Raw genomic sequence first — 21,155 nt, 5'->3', positions numbered from 1 at the left:
CTCCCCTGCTGATAAGTGTGAAAATTGTTGCCCTTTGACAGCAATTTGCTGTTATCTACTGAAAAGATGCGCTTAATCAGCAACCCAGCAATTTTCCCACTTTGTATCTGTCTTAGAGAAATACTCTTACTTGTACACAAGAAGGCATATTCAAGTATTTCTTTACAGCTTTGTTGTAATAGAGCATGGCTAAACTAGAATATCTATTCTGTGGGATGCTCTGCAGCAATTAAAAAGAATTAAGTCAATATCTTTCCAATTGGTATGTTTTTAATCTAGTCACTATTACATCCCAGTGATTATGTTAAGCGGCCCTTTTCCTATTTGCAAAGATATCTGTGTGAGAAAACATCTTAAACTACTAATGTTAAACATCAGAAACTTAGTATTTGTTGTGCAAAGATTTTAGTTGAATGTTGAAATGAAAAAACTTTTTTCTTCTCTCAACAATTTAATTAGTCAAATGAATTTGATTTTCCTCTGCATCCTTGAGGTTTTTTAAAGGGATCTTTGCCACAATAATGCCACAGATGTGCCAAAATTTTGACTTTTGCTTTGTGTTTGTAGGAATGAAGGCTTAATTCCAAGCAACTATGTGACCGAAAACAAACCAACTAATTTAGAAATATATGAGTAAGTGTCCTCCAAAATATGTCCCGTGGTTAATCTATAAAAATCAGGTACATTTGGGTAACTTATTAGTATATATACTGTTTTGGGTCTGAAAAGGGAAAAGAAAGTAACACATTTGGAAGCTTTAGCTTAAGAGATTTTTAATCTTAATAATGGCTGATTCAGAAACTTCTTTTTCTTACAATTACTTTTTTTTGGTTTTGTTTGGCCAGTTAAAGGAAATTTTAACAGTGACTACAAGAAGCCAAACACTCATCTTGCACTTGTTTTACTGCGAGTCCTAAGTGGAAAAGTTATTATTTTAAAAATGAGGACTTCCTGGTGGTCCAGTGGTTAAGACTCTACACTTCTATTGCAGGAGGCATGGGTTCCATCCTTGGTTGGGGAGCTAAGACCAAAACTAAATGAAAAATGACATCAATTGTTCATTAATTAAGTTAGACTTAATATACAGACATGTTACTATAGTTTGACTCATGTTTTGAAGTGTTTAGAAATCACTGAAGATGAGAAATAGGCTAATGCTATAGTTCAGAAGAACTTTTGATATGTTCACTAGAGTTTTGCTTAGAAATGCATTCTTGTTACACTATATTAATGGATTTAGAAGATAGAAGCATTAGCAATCACTATTTAACCCCTCAATCTGCAGATCAGAAAATAAAGTTGAGATATTAATGTACAGATAGAGAGACAGGGCTAGGAGTGGTCCTTGTTGTACAGTTACCAAGTCATGTCTGACTCTTTGGGAGCCCTGGGATTGCAGCTTGTCAGGCTTCCCTGTCCCTCACCATGTCCTGGACTTTGCCCAAGTTCATGTCCATTGAATTGGTGATGCCATCCAACCATTTCATCCTCTGTTGCCGCCTTCTCCTCCTGCCTTCAATCTTTCCCAGCATCACGGTCTTTTCCAATGAGTCAGCTGTTCACATCAGGTGGCCAAAGTATTGGAGTTTCAGCTTCGGCATCAGTCCTTCCAAAGAGTATTCAGGGTTGATTTCCTAGTCTTTTATAAATTTAGGTTTGCAGTTTGAGCACTTGAGTGCCCTCCCCCGACTTAGATACTAGTTTTGCAGTTAGCATATGTTCCAGTAGGTTGTATTAGGTGATGTGAATTGAGGCATTAGAACAGGTACTTCCCTGAGAACCAGGCAAATTGAAAGAGAACTCAGCCTTGGACTGCCTTGCTGCTCATTGAAGCCCATTTGTAGGCCAGACTCAGCATGCCTGCCTGCCTGCCAAGTCGCTTCAGTCATGTCTGACTCTGTGCGACCCTATGAACTTTAGCCCACCAAGCTCCTCTGTCCATGGGATTCTCTAGGCAAGAATACTGTAGTGGGTTGCCATGCCCTCCTCCAGGGGATCTTCCCAACCCAGGGATAGAACCTGTGTCTATTACATCTCCTGCATTGGCAGGCAGGTTCTTTACCGCTAGTGCCACCTGGGAAACTCCAGACTCAGCACATCCGTCACCGAAAACACCCATAACCTTACCAGACCTTTCTGCTGGCTGTTTCCATTCTCCTTCTCAAGTCTCTGTCCTCAGCTCCATCACGGTGTCTTGTCTCTCTTCCTCTCCTTTGCTTAGCTTGTCATAACCCCTCTCTTGGTCTGTGTCATTTAGCTCTGCCCTGAAATTCCTTCTCCACTCAAAGCCCCCAGGTGGCTGACTCCACCTTCCTTAGCAAATAGCTTCACAACTCTCTACAGTTGCTCAGGCATGCCCCATGCATGGAGTTGGGGGTGGGGAGTGGGCAGGGGAGAGGAACTCACCACTAGCCCCAGCTGAAGCTGCTCAGCACAAACAGGTCTCTTTGAACTCTTTGAAGGCCAGATGAGGGAAAATTTTGTTTGAAAATCTCCTGCTAAGAAAAACCAGAAAAATAAGATGATTTTATCACCATATTCTAACTTCAGTTTGGATTTTCCTGGAAATTAAAGGAGACCTGTGTGAAGGTACCTAACACAGTGCCTGGTGATTAGCAAGTGGACGCTCAGTAATCAGCGTGGCTACTTTTCTTCCTTCTGTTATGAATTGATGTGCTTGTTGCTTCCCCTGTTTAGACCAGGCTTATGGTCTGGCTTTAACAACTTGTTTATACTGCAGATACTGGATCACAAATTAAGCCACTCTGAAGTTAGATAATCATCTCATTTCCTTAGCCTGGATTTATGTTTCTGTAAGCCTCTTTTATAAATGACTCTAATTATGAAAAGACCAATTTTTAATTTTATTATGGTTTTAAGAAGGTTATTAAAATATAGATCATCAATATAAATCACTAAAATTGATCAATCACTTACTATGCACCAAGCACCATTCTACTGACTGTACAGAAATTACTGTCCCATGTTGAAGTGCAGCAGTATGGGCTTATAAATCAGAGAAATCTGGGTTCAAATTCTGGCATCACTCTTGACTAATGGTTCAGCTCTGAGCAAAGTTACCTAATGTCTTTAAACCTCTGAATGATCTGAACCCTGGGGACAATAATGCCTGTCTCATTCGGTACATAGTAGCTTTCCAATACATTCTAGAAGTTACGACTATTTCCTTGAACTGTGAAACAAGAAAGACATTTACAGCTTTGTCCACCTTGCCTAGTATAACTGGTACACTACATTCAGAGTCACTTCAGTCCTCCACTTAATTTGTTCGATCTTTATCGTTATGTACTTAGGATAATATTAGATGTTAGCTGTTGTAAGCAGTGGAAGCACAATACAGAATACACAGAAGGAGTCCTGGTTTTCATGGAACTTACAGCTTCACAAAGAAATAGACATTAAGTAACCCTGAATTGACAAATAGACACATCATTTTAAATTGTGGTGTTATGAAGGAATAGTATGGAGCACAGGAAGGAAACGAGGGGAGGGAATATAATTTAAATGAGCATGTTGAGTGGGGAAGACCTTTCTGAGGACGTGACTTGAGGCCTAAAGGAGAAAGGAGAGAGTTAAGGGGCTGATGGAAGAAGGAATCCTGTCCCTGTGGGCTTCTGACATCTCTGGGGATCCTTTATACAGAGAAATATTTATGGCTACTTTGGTTTGAAATTAATATTCAAATTATCAACAATGCAATGAAAAAACTTTGTTTTCAGTAACCCTTCAAATTGAACTTTTAAATCTTGATATACTATTTATAAATCTAAAAAACAAGAACAATTACCTAAATTCATACTTGACAAAAATATCCTTAAACAATCCATCCTATTTACAAACTCAGTTAATTAAGTTTCCTGAAACATTTAACTTGCATAAATAAACTGAATAAATTCAGTTTTCTTTATAAAGGACATGCCTGACAGGTCAAATTTGCAATTGTAATAGCCCCTTGTAAGTCCTTACATGATCCTGGAAATGTAATAAATTAAACATAAATGTTTAATTAAGCATAATGTGAATTGAGTTCTTTTACCCATGTGAATATTATTTTAAAAATTAATTATTCTCAAACTTCAAATATCAAGTTGAAGTGTGAAGTGAAAGTTGTGTCCAACTCTTTACAGTCCATGGAATTCTCTAGGCCAGAATACTGGAGTGGGTAGCCTTCCCTTACTCCGGAAGATCTTCCCAACCCAGGGATCAAACCCAGGTCTCAGGGAAGCCCAAGAATACTGGAGTGGGTAGCCCACCCCCTTTCCAGCAGATCTTCCCCACCCAGGAATTGAACTGGTGTCTCCTGCATTGCAGGTGGATTCTTTACCAACTGAGCTATCAGAAGCTTCCCTTGTGGCTCAGCTGGTAAACAAGTTGAAGATTAGTTACAAATCTTAAAGCAAAGACAAAAAACCTGATATGCCAGATTCTCTTAAAATTTTTGATATTTTAAGTAGCAGACATTGATTATTCTGAGCCATGGATGTATAGTCTGACTTATCTCATTTTCTCTACACTAAATGCTTAATCTTCTCAGGGTCAGAAAGTCACCTGCTGCTGCTAAGTCACTTCAGTCGTGTCCGACTCTGTGCGACCCCGTAGATGGCAGCCAACCAGGCTCCTCTGTCCCTGGGATTCTCCAGGCAAGAATACTAGAGTGGGTTGCCATTTCCTTCTCTAATGCATGCCTGCATGCTAAGTCACTTCAGTCGTGTCTGACTCTGTGCAACCCCATGGACAGCAGCCCACCAGGCTCCTCTGTCCATAGGATTCTCTAGGCAAGAGTATTGGAGTGGGTTGCCATTTCCTTCTCCAGAAAGTCACCAGTGAAGCAAATTAACTTTCTCAGATCTAATAGGGTTTCCAGGGCTAAAACTCAAAGTCACAATACTATTCTTTACTGATTAAAAATCTAAGACTGGCACATGGGAGGCTTACACATATGTTCCATATGTGATGATTGTACTCAACCACAGTCAGATGTAGTAAAAAATGTATTAATAGAATCCCCACCCAATCCTGTGATTTGGGGCTTCTAATGACATCATTCAATATTAATTTTATAGTCAGTGTTGTCTCAATAAAGAAGTTGCAGCCTTACCTATTTGAAAAACACAAAACAAAAAACTCTTCTACCTTTTATCATCTGATTTAAATAGTTGAAATTCTAAAATACCATGCCTCAACCTCCTCTAAATTACATTTATCATTTTTCTGCCTTTTATTTATCATTATTGTAATGCAGATGGAATTCTGCCTTATTTTAACTGATCTTAAATTCATCATATACTTCTATCTGGTTCTTTTGTTACTTTTTTGAAGTCATTCTGAGAATGACTTCCACACGGATGGATTTTTAATTTATATTTAAACACAATATATTTTATTTATCACTATAATAAGTAAATACAAAGCAACAAAATGAATACCAACATGATAGCAGGTAAAGGAACATTATTTAGAAAAAAAATCAATTTATGTTAATTCCTCCCTTTTTGAGTGTCATTATGCTGTCTTCTGGAGAAGGCGATGGCACCCCACTCCAGTACGCTTGCCTGGAAAATCCCATGGACGGGGGAGCCTGGTAGGCTGCAGTCCATGGGGTCGCGAAGAGTTGGACACGACTGAAGTGACTAAGCAGAATGCTGTCTTCTCTTTTCACAACTTCAGTCTATTTCAGTGAGCTATAATCATTAGTCTCTTTTTAGCACCCATATTTCATAACTTAGCCAGTATGGGGGCCTCTTTAAATTGGTCCCCTGTAAATTTAACTCCACCTCATTTATTTTGAAAAATTTCTTCTTTCTACAGCAAGAGGTCTTAGACGCATCTTGAAATTCCCTCCCACAATAATAATATTCATTAACAAATATTGAATGATAGGCACAGTTTAAATTCACAATTACTCTTGTTCCCATTAGCAATAGGCAGTTATATGACTTTGACTAGAATCATCTGTAATCATCCCTTGTTCTCTGTGGTTCATCCTTTAAAAGACCGTTTTCAATTTAAGAGCGTTAACATTAATATTTTAAACACCTGGCCACGCTAGTTAGTGGCAGCTTTCTACTATAGAAGGTTAGGGGAAGTCCACATGAGGAGACAGGTCCCATTGTCCCAGGCAGGTATGAGTCTCATTCAGCCACCACTGGGCTCCCCCACCTGACTTAATGCCTGGGTATACCCACACCCTTTCTTCCGCTGTCCACAAAAATAGTATTTCTGGTAATATTAGATTAGCTTCTTTTTAAAGGCTTGTTTTGGAATGAAAGTGTTTCCTTTTTCTTTTCTTCTCCTCTGTTCTATCGTCACTTCCTCTCTCTTTCCCGTACAACATTTGCCTACTGCTTAGGTGCTGTCACATCACACCATATGTTTATTTATTAAAAAAAAAATAAAAACAATTTTTTGTTAAAGATTTTTTTATGTGGACCATTAAAAAAAATCTTTACTGAGTTTGTTATAATATTGCTTCTGTTTTGTTTTTGGTCTTTTGGCCCTGAGGTATGTGAGATCTTAGCTCCCAGATCAAGGATCAAACCCACACACCCCTTGTATTGGAAGATGAAGTTTTAACCACTGAACTTCCAGGGAAGTCCCAAAACCATATGTTTAAATTACAGTGTTCATTAATTATGATTACTGTGTGAACGTCTGATATTTTAAGGTCATTTAATGACGTGTTTCATGCAGACACAACAGGAAGGCTGGAGGCAGAAAAGGGCTTGGTGAATTTCAGCCGGGAAAGAAATCCAATGTGATGGAAGTTTAGTGAGTGAAGGAAGAATGAGGAGAATATGAGGCCCAGGAGGGTGTGGGGTGGGGTGATTAGTATACTGGTTGTTCCATTTACTCTATTAAATTACTGACTTTACTACAAGGTGGCATACTTTGGAGCTTCCCAGGTGGCTCGGTGGTAAAGAATTTGCCTGCCAATGCAGCAGACATGAGTCAACCCCTGACTGGGGAAGATCCCTGGGAGAGAGAAACGGCAACCCACTCCAGTATTCTTGCCTGGGAAATCCCAAGGACAGAGTAGTCTGGCGAGCTACAGTCCATGGGTCGCAAAAGAGTTGGACATGACTTAGCAACTAAACAGCAACAACAACATATTTAGGAGAATCAGATAAGTCAGTGTGAGTTTTAAGTTTGGAAAGGTGACGACACATGTAAGAGCAGGCAAATAAGATATTCCTGAGGGGAAAGATATGTGTATGTTTTAGTTGGGTTTAACCAAAGCTCAGGAAAGTGTTTATCAAAGATGATGACTTTTTAACCACATACATTTCATGGAAATTTTCAGGAAGTTAAACCATTCAAAATTAAGTGTGTTAAACCAAGTGTGTTTCAGAAAGTTGAAATATGGTAGAAAAATGAGATACTGGCTTGCAATTAATATAACTGTTAAATAAATCACTTGATATATTATTATAGTACATTATTGTTTATGTGAGTTAATCAGTCCCTTTATAAAATTAGTTCTGGAGTGTGTTTTTTTAAATGAAGGAAATGGAACAGGGTTTTTTTTCTGGAAACAAATGATATATAACATTAAATAATTATTTTTATTGCTCTTACAGGTGGTACCATAGGAATATCACTAGAAATCAGGCAGAACATCTTTTGAGACAAGAGGTAATTTATCCATGAATAATTTTGTGGATAGTTTCAAAATTTCTGAGAGAGGTGAATTATAAATACTCAGCTAAAAATGTTTTATTACTTCCTGATTTTTTTAGTTCTAAAATATTATTACAACTTCACTGGTACTACATTTTCTATTAAATTATAAACTAGATTAATTTGTATCAAATCATGTTTTCCATTGATTTTCACAATTTCACATATCTTTCTCCTGAAATGATTTCATCTCTAACATACCAAAACTGCTTCATTCACTCCAAAGTGCATTCTGCCAGAAGGGTCTCTAATTGAATTGCCTGTATACATTTGCATCAATGTCAGTCCAATAGATTCTCGGTCCTGAGCTTAGCTTAGACTCGTAAAAAGCATAGATACAGAAAAATACATGCAGCTGCACTTTCATTCTTTGGGAACAAAAGGAAGAGTGGAGCAGCAAACTTAGATCAAAACTGCTCATTTAGGTCAAAACAAAACAAAACTGAGTATAGTTTAAATTTCCAACTGACGGTAAGTATCAGCTGTGGGTAAATGCATAGTCAAAACTAGAAAGTAGCTGAGAAGTATGCATGTCATTATGACCCGATGTCAGATGCTGAGGAAATCTAGTAATATGAGTGAGAAAAAAATCAGTTCTGTAACTCAAAACTCAGTGCCAGTAATGACCTATGACACAGGGAAGATCCAGTTAGTATTTGGGGGATAGGCTGAGTACGAGGAACACAGACCTCTCAGGAGCTGGTGGAGATGGAGGTTGGAGGTCTGGCCCGGTCTCATTGGCTACAAGAAAAGGGAGCATGACGGCCAATGTGATATCTGCCTGGCATGGTGACATTATATATTAGCTGGTTCAGAACGGACAAGGAAGATGTAGTGATAAGCAGGCAGAACTGGAGAAAGGAAGTGGACAATTCAATCCACGGAAAGCAAGCTTGTCACAGGCAATATGGCCCGAATCACTGGGCTGGGCGGGTTCTACATGAGGTTCTGCATCTGAGAGGAAGCCAGAACAGGGTGAGAATCTGGCCTCCCTACCAAGAGTAGAATGGAGCATTTTGTAGCAAAACGTCCATACCCACAATCCAGATATCACAAATAGTAACACTGATCATAATGTTCTTCAATAAAATAAGACATTACAGAAGCTGTTGAGGCCCACCCTCTCCCTTATCTTTTTGGTCCTCACTTCTGAGGCAACCACAATAGAGGAGCATGTTCCCATTTTGTCCATGGGTTTATACTTTTATCACATGTATGTGTATAAACAACTATAGTGCTATTTTATGTGTTTTAATATTTGATGTCAAGGAGAGCACATATATGTTGATTTTTTTAACCAAACATTATATTTTCCATTTAATTCATAGGCATACACATGGATCAACACATACCTTCAACTATTATGTACTATTTCATTATGAGTACATAAAATATATCAATTTTATTATAGATAAACATTCTAATCATTTCTAATTTTTCGCTCTTACAAACAGTGCTGCAAAGAACATCCTTGTGCATGTCATCTTGTATACAAGGGCAAGGGGTTCTTTGAATTACACTCCAAAATGGAATCATCTGGTCAGAGGATATGTGCAGATTTAACATTACTAGATACTGTGTATTCAAATCAGGATTCAGGTACTTAGATCAATTTATACTCTTACAGGGAGTGAAAAAGCTGGTTTCCTACAAGGGCTTTTCTCATGGCTCAGATGGAAAGGGATCTGCCTGTAATGCAGGATCCCTGGGTTGGGAAGATCCTCTGGAGGAAGGCATGGCAACTTGTTCCAGGATTCTGCCTGGGAAATCCCATGGGCAGAGGAGCCTGGCAGGCTACAGTCCATGGGGTTGCAGTCAGATATGACTGAGTGATTAACAATCACTCATATTCCTACTAACAGTGGGTAGTTTCCGATTCCCCCCCCCCCAATTCATTGAGTGAAAAATTCTGTATTTTAAAATGTAATTTCTTTGGTAAACAGTTCAGTTGAAGTAACTTTCTATGTGTCTTTGACCAGTTGTACTGCCTCTGCTGTTACATGCCTGTTAATATCCTTTGCTCATTTTTCTATAATGTGTTTGGTTTTTTTAATACTGATCAATATGTGTTGTACTTAAGAAATATATATTCTGAATACCAATCTTTTGGCATTATGTGTTACAATGATATTTTTTGGATTTCTGGCTTTTTGTAAACTTTAGAGTATTTTCGTATACAAAAATTTTAAAATGTTAATGGCAAATCTCAATATTTTCCTTTATGATTTCTGCTTTTTGTTTTGTGTTATTTACTCTAAGAGATTCCTCTCTCTTCTGAGATAATAAAGGAATTTTATATTTTTCATTAAATGTTTTAAAGATGTGCTTTCACATTGAGGTCTTTAATCTGTCTGAAGAATGTATGTATGATGTTTTAAATACATACATATCTTTCCTATATATCTTAAAATATTTGTATAATTTACATATTTTCCAATTTTTATTTTTAAAATTATGCCTGGTTTAAATTTTATTTGGTTATGAGTCATTTAAAATATATATTGCTAGTTTGGCTTTCCTCAATTTAGCATTTTTCCTGTTAAGTTCAAAGTGAGCCCGGCTTCTAATTTTCTGTTCTCTTTGTCTGGTTTTGGTATAAATGTTATCCTAGCATCATAAAATAAGTTGGAATGTGGGGTTTTTAATCTCTTTTTCTAATCTCTGAAATTGTTTATATTAGATAGATGTTATTTGTTTCTTGAAGGTTAGTAAAATTTTCATAAAATAGTCTGGCAAAGACCACATCTATCCTTTTAAGAAAGAGAAAAATATACATTACTGTCTTCTCCACTTTGACCACTTTGAGTAAGTAAATGGAAGTTTTGAACAGACCATTTGCTGTATACTCATCGTGGATTATAATTAAGCCCTAGTTTTGACTAGCCTGTTTACCATATAGTGAGTTTTTGTACATTCCAGTTACAGAGATGTTCCCTTGAGATTTTGGTGAAATTTAAGGGAAGCAGAAATCTGCATTTGCAGTGAAAAATGATTGGTCTGTTTTTCATATTTAAGGGGCATGTGGCTATTTTCATGCTAATGTTGATATCATATGCATTCTTTTCATGATCTTCTTCTGCCGCTATAAACACATCAACAAAAAAGTCATTTTCAAAATGCAGTTTTTAAAACCTGGGCTTTATTAATAGTAGCAGTTTTGAATATGTAAGGTTAGTAGCTGCAGAAATCAAGCACTAGGTGGCACCCAGTTATCTTAACATTGGAGATATTGATATAGTTGTCAATTTTTTAAACTTACTTATTTTTAAAATTTTTATTAGAGTATAGTTGCTTTACAATGTTGTATTGGTTTCTGCTGTCCAGCAAAGTACATTTTACTGTTTAAACAATGAAGGTTTCTCTGGCTAGTCTCCCTTTTTAAGAAACTTTCTGAAAATATATGTTTTGTCTGTATGAACTTCAGAATTACTTTGCCTTGTTTAAGAAGTCTTCCTGTTGTTTGCATTAAATTTACAGATTAATTTAGGGAAAATTATTTATGCATTACAAATCAGTGTGTTTTGGGGACCAGTTTGTTCCAGGATGTATATATTAATTATTCACATAGAAAAAAATCAAAATTAGACCCAAACCTAAAGCAAAAATTGATATTAGATGGATGAAAGACCTAATTAGAAAAAGCAAATGCTTTTGTATTTTTCAGGAGAATTTTAAGGTTTTCTTCATTTAACACATGCACGTGTATTTTTAAATTTATATTAAAATAATTTATCTTTTTGTTTCTATTATAAGTGGGCATATCTTTTTATTTTTACTTTTGAAATCTCTTGATTTCTATGAATTAATTTTGTAACTGATGACTTTGATGAATTCGAAGTTTCTTTTTGATAGATAAGAAGTGGATTTAGTTAGAGAGACACACTCCACAGACAGAGTATGGGCCATCACAGAAGGCGAGTGTGGCTCAACTATTTTACTGTAGTAGTTTTTCAGTTGATGCTCTTAGGTTTAGGTACATAATCTTAGCAGTAGCAAACAGATTATTTCAACCCTCTTTTACAATTTTAATTCAGGGTTCTAATTTCTGCCTCGTTTAATGGCACTGGCTAGTTTCTTAGAACAGTTTTAAATACCACTGCTGACAGTGGGCATTTCTTTTTTCCTAATTTTAGTTAGAATGATTTCCACATAAAGCATGATACTGGACTTGGGACCAAAGTAAATAAGGGCTATTGTGTTAAAGAATATACATATATTCCTATTTTATAAAGAATAAAAAAACCTTGATAATAGAAATTGAAATTAAGTGCTTCTTCAACATCTATGGAAATTTAAGTGAGATTTTTCTTCTCAGATCTATTAAATGTTGACTCATATTAATAAAATTCTTAATGTTACATTACTTTTAAATTCCTTATGTAATCCCTCTTGGTTATGGTGTATTATTCTTCTGTTGTGCTACTGGATTCAGTTTGTTAATATTTAGTTAGGGTTTTTGCATTGATACGAGTGAAGACTGGTTGGTAATTTTCCCTTTTGTGCACAATCTTTGCTATGTTATGGCATGGATATTGAGGCTACTTTTTTATTGGGCCTATTTGTTCTTTTCATATGTTCTGGAATTATTTAATTGATCTATCTCTTTTTTTAAGATTTAGTAACATCACAGTTCAATGTAGTGCTTTTTTAATGTTGAAGCTGTTTTAAAACCTTATCTGCTTTTCAATTTATTAGGTCTATTAAGATTTCTAGCTTTTCTGGAATCAATTTTGACAAATGTTATGTTTTGCTAGCTACTTGTCCATTTTATTCAAGTTTTCAAATATATAGAGCCAAGAAGATTTTTTTTTCTGAATCCTTGTGACATTTTTAATAGATTTCCTCCGCTATTTATTAATTAGGTTAACTAGTAGGATACCTATTTTATTGTTTTTCTGTAGACAACCAGACTTTGAATGTAATTACTGTCTATCTATATTATATTTTTGTTTTTATAATTTATTATTTTCTGCCTTTGCCTTTATTAATTCTTTTCTTCTACTTTACCTGAGTTTATTTTATAATTCTTAACCTAACTTCTTGAGTTGGATATGTTTATTTTGTATTCTTCTCATTTATTGATATAATAAGACTGTGAATTTATTTCTGAGTATTGCCTAAACTATATAGCAGAGGTCCTAATAAGTAGTGTGTCAGTATTCTAGATGTTTTCATTTGTATTTGAATTTCCTTTTTTATTGAAACATGGTTGACATGTTTCATGTCAACATATTGTTACATGGTAAACATATTTTATCAGTTTCAGGTGTATGTACTGCATATTGATTTGATATTTGCATATATTATGAAATAATCACTGTAAATCTAGTCACATTCTGTCCCCATACCGGAGAAGGGAATAGCAACCCACTCCAGTACTCTTGCCTGGAAAATCCCATGGATGGAGGAGCCTGGTAGGCTGCAGTCCATGGGGTCGCCAAGAGTCGGAAACGACTGAGTGACTTCACTTTCACTTTTCACTTTCATGCATTGGAGAAGGAAATGGCAACCCACTCCAGTGTTCTTGCCTGAAGAATCCCAGGGATAGTGGAGCCTGGTGGGCTGCCGTCTCTGGGGTCACACAGAGTTGGACAAGACTGAAGCAACTTAGCAGCAGCAGCAGCAGTCCCCATACAAAATTACTACAATATTATTGACCATATTTCTTATGTTGTATATTACATCCCTGTGGCTTATTTATTTTCTAACAGGAGGTTTGTAATTCAATCCCCTTCACCTAGTTCATGCTCCCTACCACCCCCTCCCGTTGGGCAACCACCCATTTGTTCTCTGTATCTATGAGTCTGTTTTTGTTTTGTTTGCTTTGCTTTTTAGATTACACATATAGGTGAGATCATGTGGTATTTGTCCTTCTTGGTCTGGTTTATTTCACTTAGCATTATACCTTCTAGGTCTGTCCATATTGTCACAAATGGCAAGGTTTCATTATTTTTTATGGCTAGGTAATATTCCATGGTATATGTACACCACATCTTCTTTATCCGTTCATCTATCAGTGGATACTTAGGTTGCTTCCATATCTTGACTATTGTAAATAATGCTGCTATGAACATGTGCCTTTTCAAATTAATGCTTTTGTTTTCTTTGGGTGAATACGCAGAAGTAGAATTGCTGGACCATGTGGTTGTTCTATTTGAGGAATCTTCATGCTATTTTCCATAGTGGCTGCATCAATTTGTAATCCCACAAAGAGTACACAAGGGTTCTCTTTTCTCCACATCCTTGGCAACACTTGTCTCTTTGATGACAGCCTTTCTAACAGGTGTGAGGTAATATCTCAAGGTGGATTTGATTTGCATTTCCCTGATAATTAGTGGTGTTGAGCATCTTTTCATGGGTCTGTTTGCCAACTAGATGTCTTCTTTGGAAAAATGTCTGTTCAGATCCTCTGCCCTTTTTTAAACAAAATTGTCTATTTTTTGATGTTGAGTTGTATGAGTTCTTTGTATGTTTCAGGTACTAACCCCTGATCAGATATATCTTTTGTAAATATCTATTCCCATTCAGTAAGCTGCTTTTTCATTTTGTTGCTCATTTCTTTACTGTGTAGAAGCTTTTTAGTGTAATGTAGTCTTGTTCATTTTTGCTTGTTTCCTTTGCTTTGTTTCCATTGTTCCTTGTCTTCCTTTTGAGAAGACAAATCCAAAAAAAATGTTGCTAAGACCAACGTCAGAGAGCATACTGCCTATGTTCTTTTCTAGGACTATGATGGTTTCAGGTCTTACATTTAAATCTTTAATCCACTTTGAGTTTATTTTGGTACACTGTGGGAGAAAGTAGCCCAGTTTGATTCCTTTGCAAGTGGCTGTCCAGTTTTCCCACTGCAGTTTATTGAAAAGTCTGTCTTTCCCCCATTGTGTATTCTTGCCCTTTTTTGGGTCACAGATTATTTGACCATAGAAGCATGGGTTTATTTCTGGGCTCTCTACTGTACCACTGGTTAAAAACTCTGACCAGAAAAGGCTTGTCTCTTGGTAAGCATCTGGAAGGAGGAGACAATGTATTATGTTCCTCTTGAGGGGTCACATCATGCTGTTAGGGTTGTGCAGTTCTCACCAGTACTTCATAAGTGTAAATGTTCATGAGTTTGACAAGATCTGAGATATTTTCCTCTGCATGAACATAAGCAAACTTAATAGAGGCAAAGATTTTTTTGTTTGTTAATATCAAACAAACCAGACCAAGCAGTCCAACCTTCAAGTTTATTTAAAAGCAGTTTCAAAGAATGTCAAAAGTATTAGTTGCTAAGTCCTGACTGACTCTTTGCGACCCCATGGACCATAGCCTGCCAGACTCCTATGTCCATGGGATTTTCTAGACAAGAATACTGGAATGGGTTGCCATTCCCTTCTCCAGGGAATCTTCCTGACCCAGGGATTGAACCCAGGTCTCTCACATTGCAGGCAGATTCTTTACCATCTGAGCCACCAGGGAAGCCCAAAGAATGTCATTGGGGATCCAACTGATAATGTAAACATCAACCTTACTATAATATTCTTACCTCTTGCCCTCTGTGTCTCCTATATCCTTGCATGCATGCATGCTAAGTCATTTCACTCATGTACAACTCTGCAACCCCATGGACTGTAGTCCACCAGGCTCCTTTGTCCTTAGGGTTTTCCAGGCAAGAATATTGGAGTGGGTTGCCATGCCCGTCTCCAGAGGATCTTCCCAGCCCAGGGATTGAATCTGCATCTCTTGTGTCTCCTGCATCGGCAGGCGGATTCTTTACCACTACTGCCGCCTGGAAAGCCTGTATCCTTAGAGCAAACAAAATGGTTCTCCTTGCTCTTCTCTCAAGACTTCTCCAAGTCTATTCTCTTTCCATCTGCGTCATAAACTGGTCTTTTTCCCCATTCCTCAGATTCCTAGATGTATTTCTCCCTGCCTCCCTCACCCCCACTTGCCATATTGTTTCTTTGCCTGTAAAGAAAAATCCTGTTCATCTGTCTCAGAGTTCTTATTCATCAGCTCTTTTATCTATTACTTAATCAGTATACAAAAATAACTAAATGGTGGGGTACAAGGTTGTCAAATGCGGTATTAGAAAAATCATGAGCGAAGTTTTAAAATGCTCATACATTGCAGATTCTTAACCCAATTTTATTTTATTTTTTAGGTATGACATCTAAATCTGTAAGAATTTAAGAGATAAGATTGTGTGTACTTATAAAAACAATATCATCCTTCTATAGTAGTCAGTATAGCTTTAGTTTTCATTATGGAGATATTTGTCTTTCTTCCAAATAAGGAATAAACATGTACAATGAATGAATTGTTTTGCAGTCTAAAGAAGGTGCATTTATTGTCAGAGATTCAAGACATTTGGGATCCTACACCATTTCTGTGTTTATAAGAGATAAAAGGTAAGCAATTGTGATTTTGGTCACTTTAGAAATAACAGTCACTAGGATAGTCATTGTTAACGAGTCACCATCACATATTACCTACAGAGAGCTCTCTTGAATGCAGAAAGCTTCCTGTTTCTTTCTTCCTGAGAATGTTCTTTGCCTATGGGTTCTCGTGGTCCCCCCGGGGTGGGCTGGCAGTGACTAAGAGCATTGTAGGTATGTTTCACATTTCTCTCATGGCTTCCTGAAGGGATTAAGCCCCACTTGCCCATAACAAACCTGCTCATCAAGACACCCTCTGGTGGTTTTCCTCCTTTCTTTGTCTCACATGTCTCACAGTGCATTTGCTTATTCACTGGACTGATACCTGATTCAGTAGATACTTAGAAGTATCCATTACGAGCTGTACATTTTTGGACACTAGACTTGTCACCTAGACATCTTTGGCTGAAGTTATATTTGATCTAAGACCCTAATACCATAGCTGTGGAATTTTCCCAGCAATGGTGAGGCACCTGTTTATTGTAATCCTATCTACTTTTCAGTGTGTAGTGAGGATACAAGGTTTTGAAGTCGAGTCCTGTTGCTTAATGATTGACTTGGTTTCAAAGTGATCTTCTGCTTGTTTATGAACTCACATTTTATTGGTTATAGAGATATGGAGGCTACCATCAAGCATTATCAAATTAAAAGGAATGACTCAGGACAGTGGTATGTGGCTGAAAGACACCTGTTTCAATCAATCCCTGAGTTGATATGGTATCACCAGCACAATGCAGCCGGTAAGTTGAAAGATTCAGGCTGGGAGAGTTGGGGAGCCAGGCCCCAGGCAGGTTATGTGCCTTTGGTCAGACATTTAACAGGAGCAAATATCCCTGTAGAAATGTTAAAGAGCTTGAAATACAACCTGTCTTATGAGTAGTTCTCCTCCTCAGGAGAGAAGGAGGAGATGTTTTTTTGTTTTTCTAGTTAGAGGGGCAAGAGGTAGGTTGATTTTTCACATTTCTGTCAGTTTAGAAAAAAGATACGTGACAAAGATTCAAAAGGCCATTTAGTCACTATACGTTTGTTCTTGAAATTTACATGGTGCTAAATGTAATAAAATTTCAAATGTCTTAAAGAATCATGCTTTTTTTTCCTTTGCCCCTATAAATTTGCTCTCTAGACAGTTACAGTAGAAAATTACCCTTAAATGTCTCATTCTCTGTATTTCCTGTTTGGAGAGCAGGCACAGTCTTTCACAGTTATAATCTGACTTAAGTATACCATACCAGAGGCATATTTAACCCCCTCCTCTTGCTGTTATTTGCAATGATGGCTACTTTTGCAAACCTATCATCTGTGGAAAGATGTAAGATTCCAGAAAGTTCCATCACAGTTACAATCACAGCTCTGACCTTCAGCCCTCATTCAGTCTATCCTGGACTACTCTGAGTCCAAGGGGAATCTCTTTACCTCAACATTAGAGAATTTGGAACCCAGTGCAACTTTCATATTGTTTTGATTTCTTGATGCGCAGTACTTTTTAAGATTTTTCTCATGAAAAGTTGTGTTGACAAAAAAAGAATCCCTTTTGGAAAGCAGTCACTTTTCCATTACACTGGTTTTTTATATTAGGAATAAATCCAGGGAAATTTTATACACTTATGAGCTGAGTCCACCTGGATACTCCTGGTGGTCACTGGGCCTTTAGTTAGAGAGGAAGTGGCAACGTGTTTGAGTGAGGCCAGTGAGGACGTATTTGTGGCCAGAGATAGAAACCCTTAGAATCAGATCAGGTCTGAGTTTTCTTCTTCACTCTTCTCTTTCCTCTTCCTTCAAAGAAGAAATTTAAGAAACTGAGTGTCTGTGGTGGTGAGGTTAAAAAAAGTACTGAGGCAGATCAGGATGTGCTAACCTAAAAAGTTGTTGGTGATAAATTGTTTATAAAGGAAAAAAAGTGCAAAACAGTATATTTATAGCCTCACTTTTGTAGAGTAATACACATTCATACAGGCATGTGTGCCTAGGAAAATTCTGTTAAATTTAGATAATAATTTTTTAACTAATAACATGATAACAGACTATAAACTGTTAATGTTTACCTCTGAGGAAGGAGACTGAGGGTAAGGAAAACTTTTATTTTCTGCTTTATAGCTTGCCCTAGGTTTTTTTTTAAAATTACAATATACATATACATAAATTATTCTCACAGTGTATGAAATACCATACAGATAACTTTTAAAATTAAAGCTAGATCAAACAATAAGAAGATGAAAGACAGGAGTTGAAAACTTATAACTATGGCTGCTGTTAGAGAGAAAACAAAGCAGAAAAGAGATAAGACAAAGAGGAAGAAAAATGATAAGAGGAAAGGCATGGGATCCAGAAGCAACTAGTATTTATTGAAGACTTACTTTGGGCCAGACCCTATTTATGTCTATTTATTTATTTAATCCTCAGAGAAATCCGATGAGGTTGATACTGTTGACATCTCCATCTCCCAGATGAGGAAACTCAGGCATTCGTTGTGCTCAAGGTCACACCATTAATAGGTATTTGAGCCAAGATTTGAAACCACAGAAATCTATGAAGCCACTGGAGCCATTCAACCCTCTGGCTTCACAGTCTGTGTTTAATGACTGCTGTCTTTTCCAGAAAGAAGCAAATTAGATTATTGGAGAGACCATTTTAGAAGAGGCTTGAAACCCATGACTAGCCCATCTACTTTTTGACTTCTGGTCAGTTACGCTCAGAACAATCCATTTCCTTACCAGAAGTAAGGACAGTGCCGAGAGCGACAGGCTTTTTTTGTTTCTATCAGAGAGATACACTGTCACTAAACTATTGGTAGTCATTCACAAAACAAAAATGTTTGGCAAGCAAAAACTTTGAATTCAGAGGGAAGTGTTAGGTGTTAAAGCAGTTCCTCTTGTGTTTTTTATTTGGATCATGTGTTATGGAGTCCCAACTCGATGAGGACTCTAACCCCAACTAGGTCTTCAGAGTCACTAGTAAGCATCCTTTCTTCTGTTCAAATTTCTACCATTCTCCTCAAAACCCTCTTTCCAGTATTATCCACTGCCCATCAGCAAATTGCCTTTCTACTTCACTAAGAAAATTGAAATCTAAGCGGTATAAACTATGTATAAAATAAGCTACAAGGATATATTATACAACATAGAGAGTTACAGCCAATATTTTATAACTATAGATGGAGTATAACCTTGAAAAATTATGAAACACCTTATTGTACAGCTATAACTTATATAATATTGTACATCAACTATATTCTGTTTTAAAAAGTTAAAAGGACATCAAAGTCACCAAAAATGAGCTATCTCAATCTCATCCTTTTGCTTGCCATGCTCTTACCCTCATCTCACTCCCTCCAGCATTCAGCATATTTTTCTATAGTGAAATCTTGGAAATAATTTTAAGGTCGATTCATAGTCATTGATGTATATTGATTATATGTTGAGTGTAAGAAGCTTATAGCAAAACATTGACATTTCCATGAAACATACATATGTGTATATACGTTCAAATTCACATATAGAGATTTTTGCAAAGATGGTCACAAAAATGATAACAAAGTATCTCTGGATACTAAGATTTTGTAAGGGACCTTTTCATTTTTGTATTTTCTTGGATTCTTTAACTTGTGTTCAATGAGCATACGCTATATTATGAAAAGTCTTTTTCAAATAGGAAAAATAACCAAACAGACTAACTGTAGAATGCTTTCTCTGGCTGATCTGTTTAGGGAATGGTTCCATCTTCTGGTATATTTGGCTTTTTCTCTTGTACCAGGAACTAGAACTGAAATGCTGGTCTCTTTTTCTCCCCAGGACTCATGTCCCGTCTCCGTTACCCAGTTGGTCTGATGGGCAGTTGTTTGCCAGCCACAGCTGGTTTTAGTTATGGTAAAGTATGCATGCTTGCTCAAGTAAAAATCAAATCAAGAGTCTATCCCAAGTTCTATGTTCTTTGAATTCTCAGCTCTTTTGAGATGTCTGTCTTGATATATGTTTTCTCCTCAACGTTTAAATCTCCTTTCTGAGATTTAAATGCATTTAAATGCATCTCATAAGGGCATTTAAACTTTGGGGGGAAATGTTTCACTTTTGCTTTAAATTTCATTATGCATTGTTTGGAACCTCTTTGATAAATTCCAGTTCTTTTTATTTGAATGATTGGGTTGTTGCTCTCTGGTTATGTGGGTGACTGGGAAATGACTTCTTCCCAATGGGACCTACTAAAACGAACTGCGAAATCTGTCCTTTTCACCTTTTCAAATAGAACTTGGGTGAAGTTTGATTTGAAGTATTTTCTAGTGAATGTGGTAGTTACGAATCTATGAGAATAAATAAGAGCCAAAGAATCTTTCTTTCTAATTTGGTGATATTTTATTTCCTTAAATTTATCTCATTATGGGGACTAAGAATATGCTTAAAAAATACACACACACACAATTATTGTGTAGCAGGTACCCAGGACTCAGTCTCTGAATTGGAATGGAAAGGTGATTCCAGAGTGTTATGTGTGCTTAGATTATTTCTCTACCCCATAAATACTACATGTTTAAAAATTCTATCATTAGCAGTTTATCTAAGTTAAATATGGTCCTCATTCATTAAAAAATAAACTTTTCAATATTTAAATATCCTTAACAGTATATAGCTCATAAATCTAGAGTCTGATTAATTTTGTCTCATTTCGATTACTTTATATAAACGAAGTTCAACACCGTGCATCCATGCCTGGCTTCTTTCTCCCACCGGCCCATGAGTGAGTTCACTCGTGGTGTCGGATGTGGTTGGCTCATCTGTGTGGCGCTGCACTACTGTTTTGTGACTATACTGCAATGGGTTTGCCCATTTTTCTTTATATAGCCATTTGGGTTGTAACCAACTTTTGGCTTTTCTAAATAATATTATTATGAACATTCTTGTATGTCTTTTGATAAAGTTTAATCACATTTATGGCCAGACAATGTTGGATGTATACTTAGAAACAGATTTGCTGGGTCACAGAGTATGCACACACTCAGATTTAGTCAGTTTTCCAAAGAGCTTATCCCAAATTATAGTTCAATCAGTGACA

The 21,155-nt window shown here is 36.8% G+C and overlaps 1 protein-coding gene across 8 annotated transcripts in view; it reads left to right on the top strand.

Annotated features, from left to right (window-relative positions):
- The window catches only part of TXK (TXK tyrosine kinase), a 63,443-nt gene that overhangs the window by 25,719 nt on the left and 16,569 nt on the right, over positions 1-21,155 (top strand). For all 8 annotated transcript variants that reach the window (XM_060417083.1, XM_060417084.1, XM_042251387.1 and 5 more), the window contains 5 exons: positions 568-633; positions 7,599-7,653; positions 16,006-16,085; positions 16,725-16,852; positions 19,901-19,975. In XM_060417083.1, the coding sequence (XP_060273066.1) occupies positions 568-633; positions 7,599-7,653; positions 16,006-16,085; positions 16,725-16,852; positions 19,901-19,975 (404 nt within the window). The remainder of the gene's footprint in view (positions 1-567; positions 634-7,598; positions 7,654-16,005; positions 16,086-16,724; positions 16,853-19,900; positions 19,976-21,155) is intronic.

The sequence above is a fragment of the Ovis aries genome, chromosome 6 (genome assembly GCF_016772045.2).
Source record: "Ovis aries strain OAR_USU_Benz2616 breed Rambouillet chromosome 6, ARS-UI_Ramb_v3.0, whole genome shotgun sequence".
In the NCBI taxonomy this organism is placed as follows: domain Eukaryota; kingdom Metazoa; phylum Chordata; class Mammalia; order Artiodactyla; family Bovidae; genus Ovis; species Ovis aries.
The sequence above is the reverse complement of the archived record's forward strand: the minus strand, read 5'-3'. Positions and strand labels throughout refer to the sequence as shown.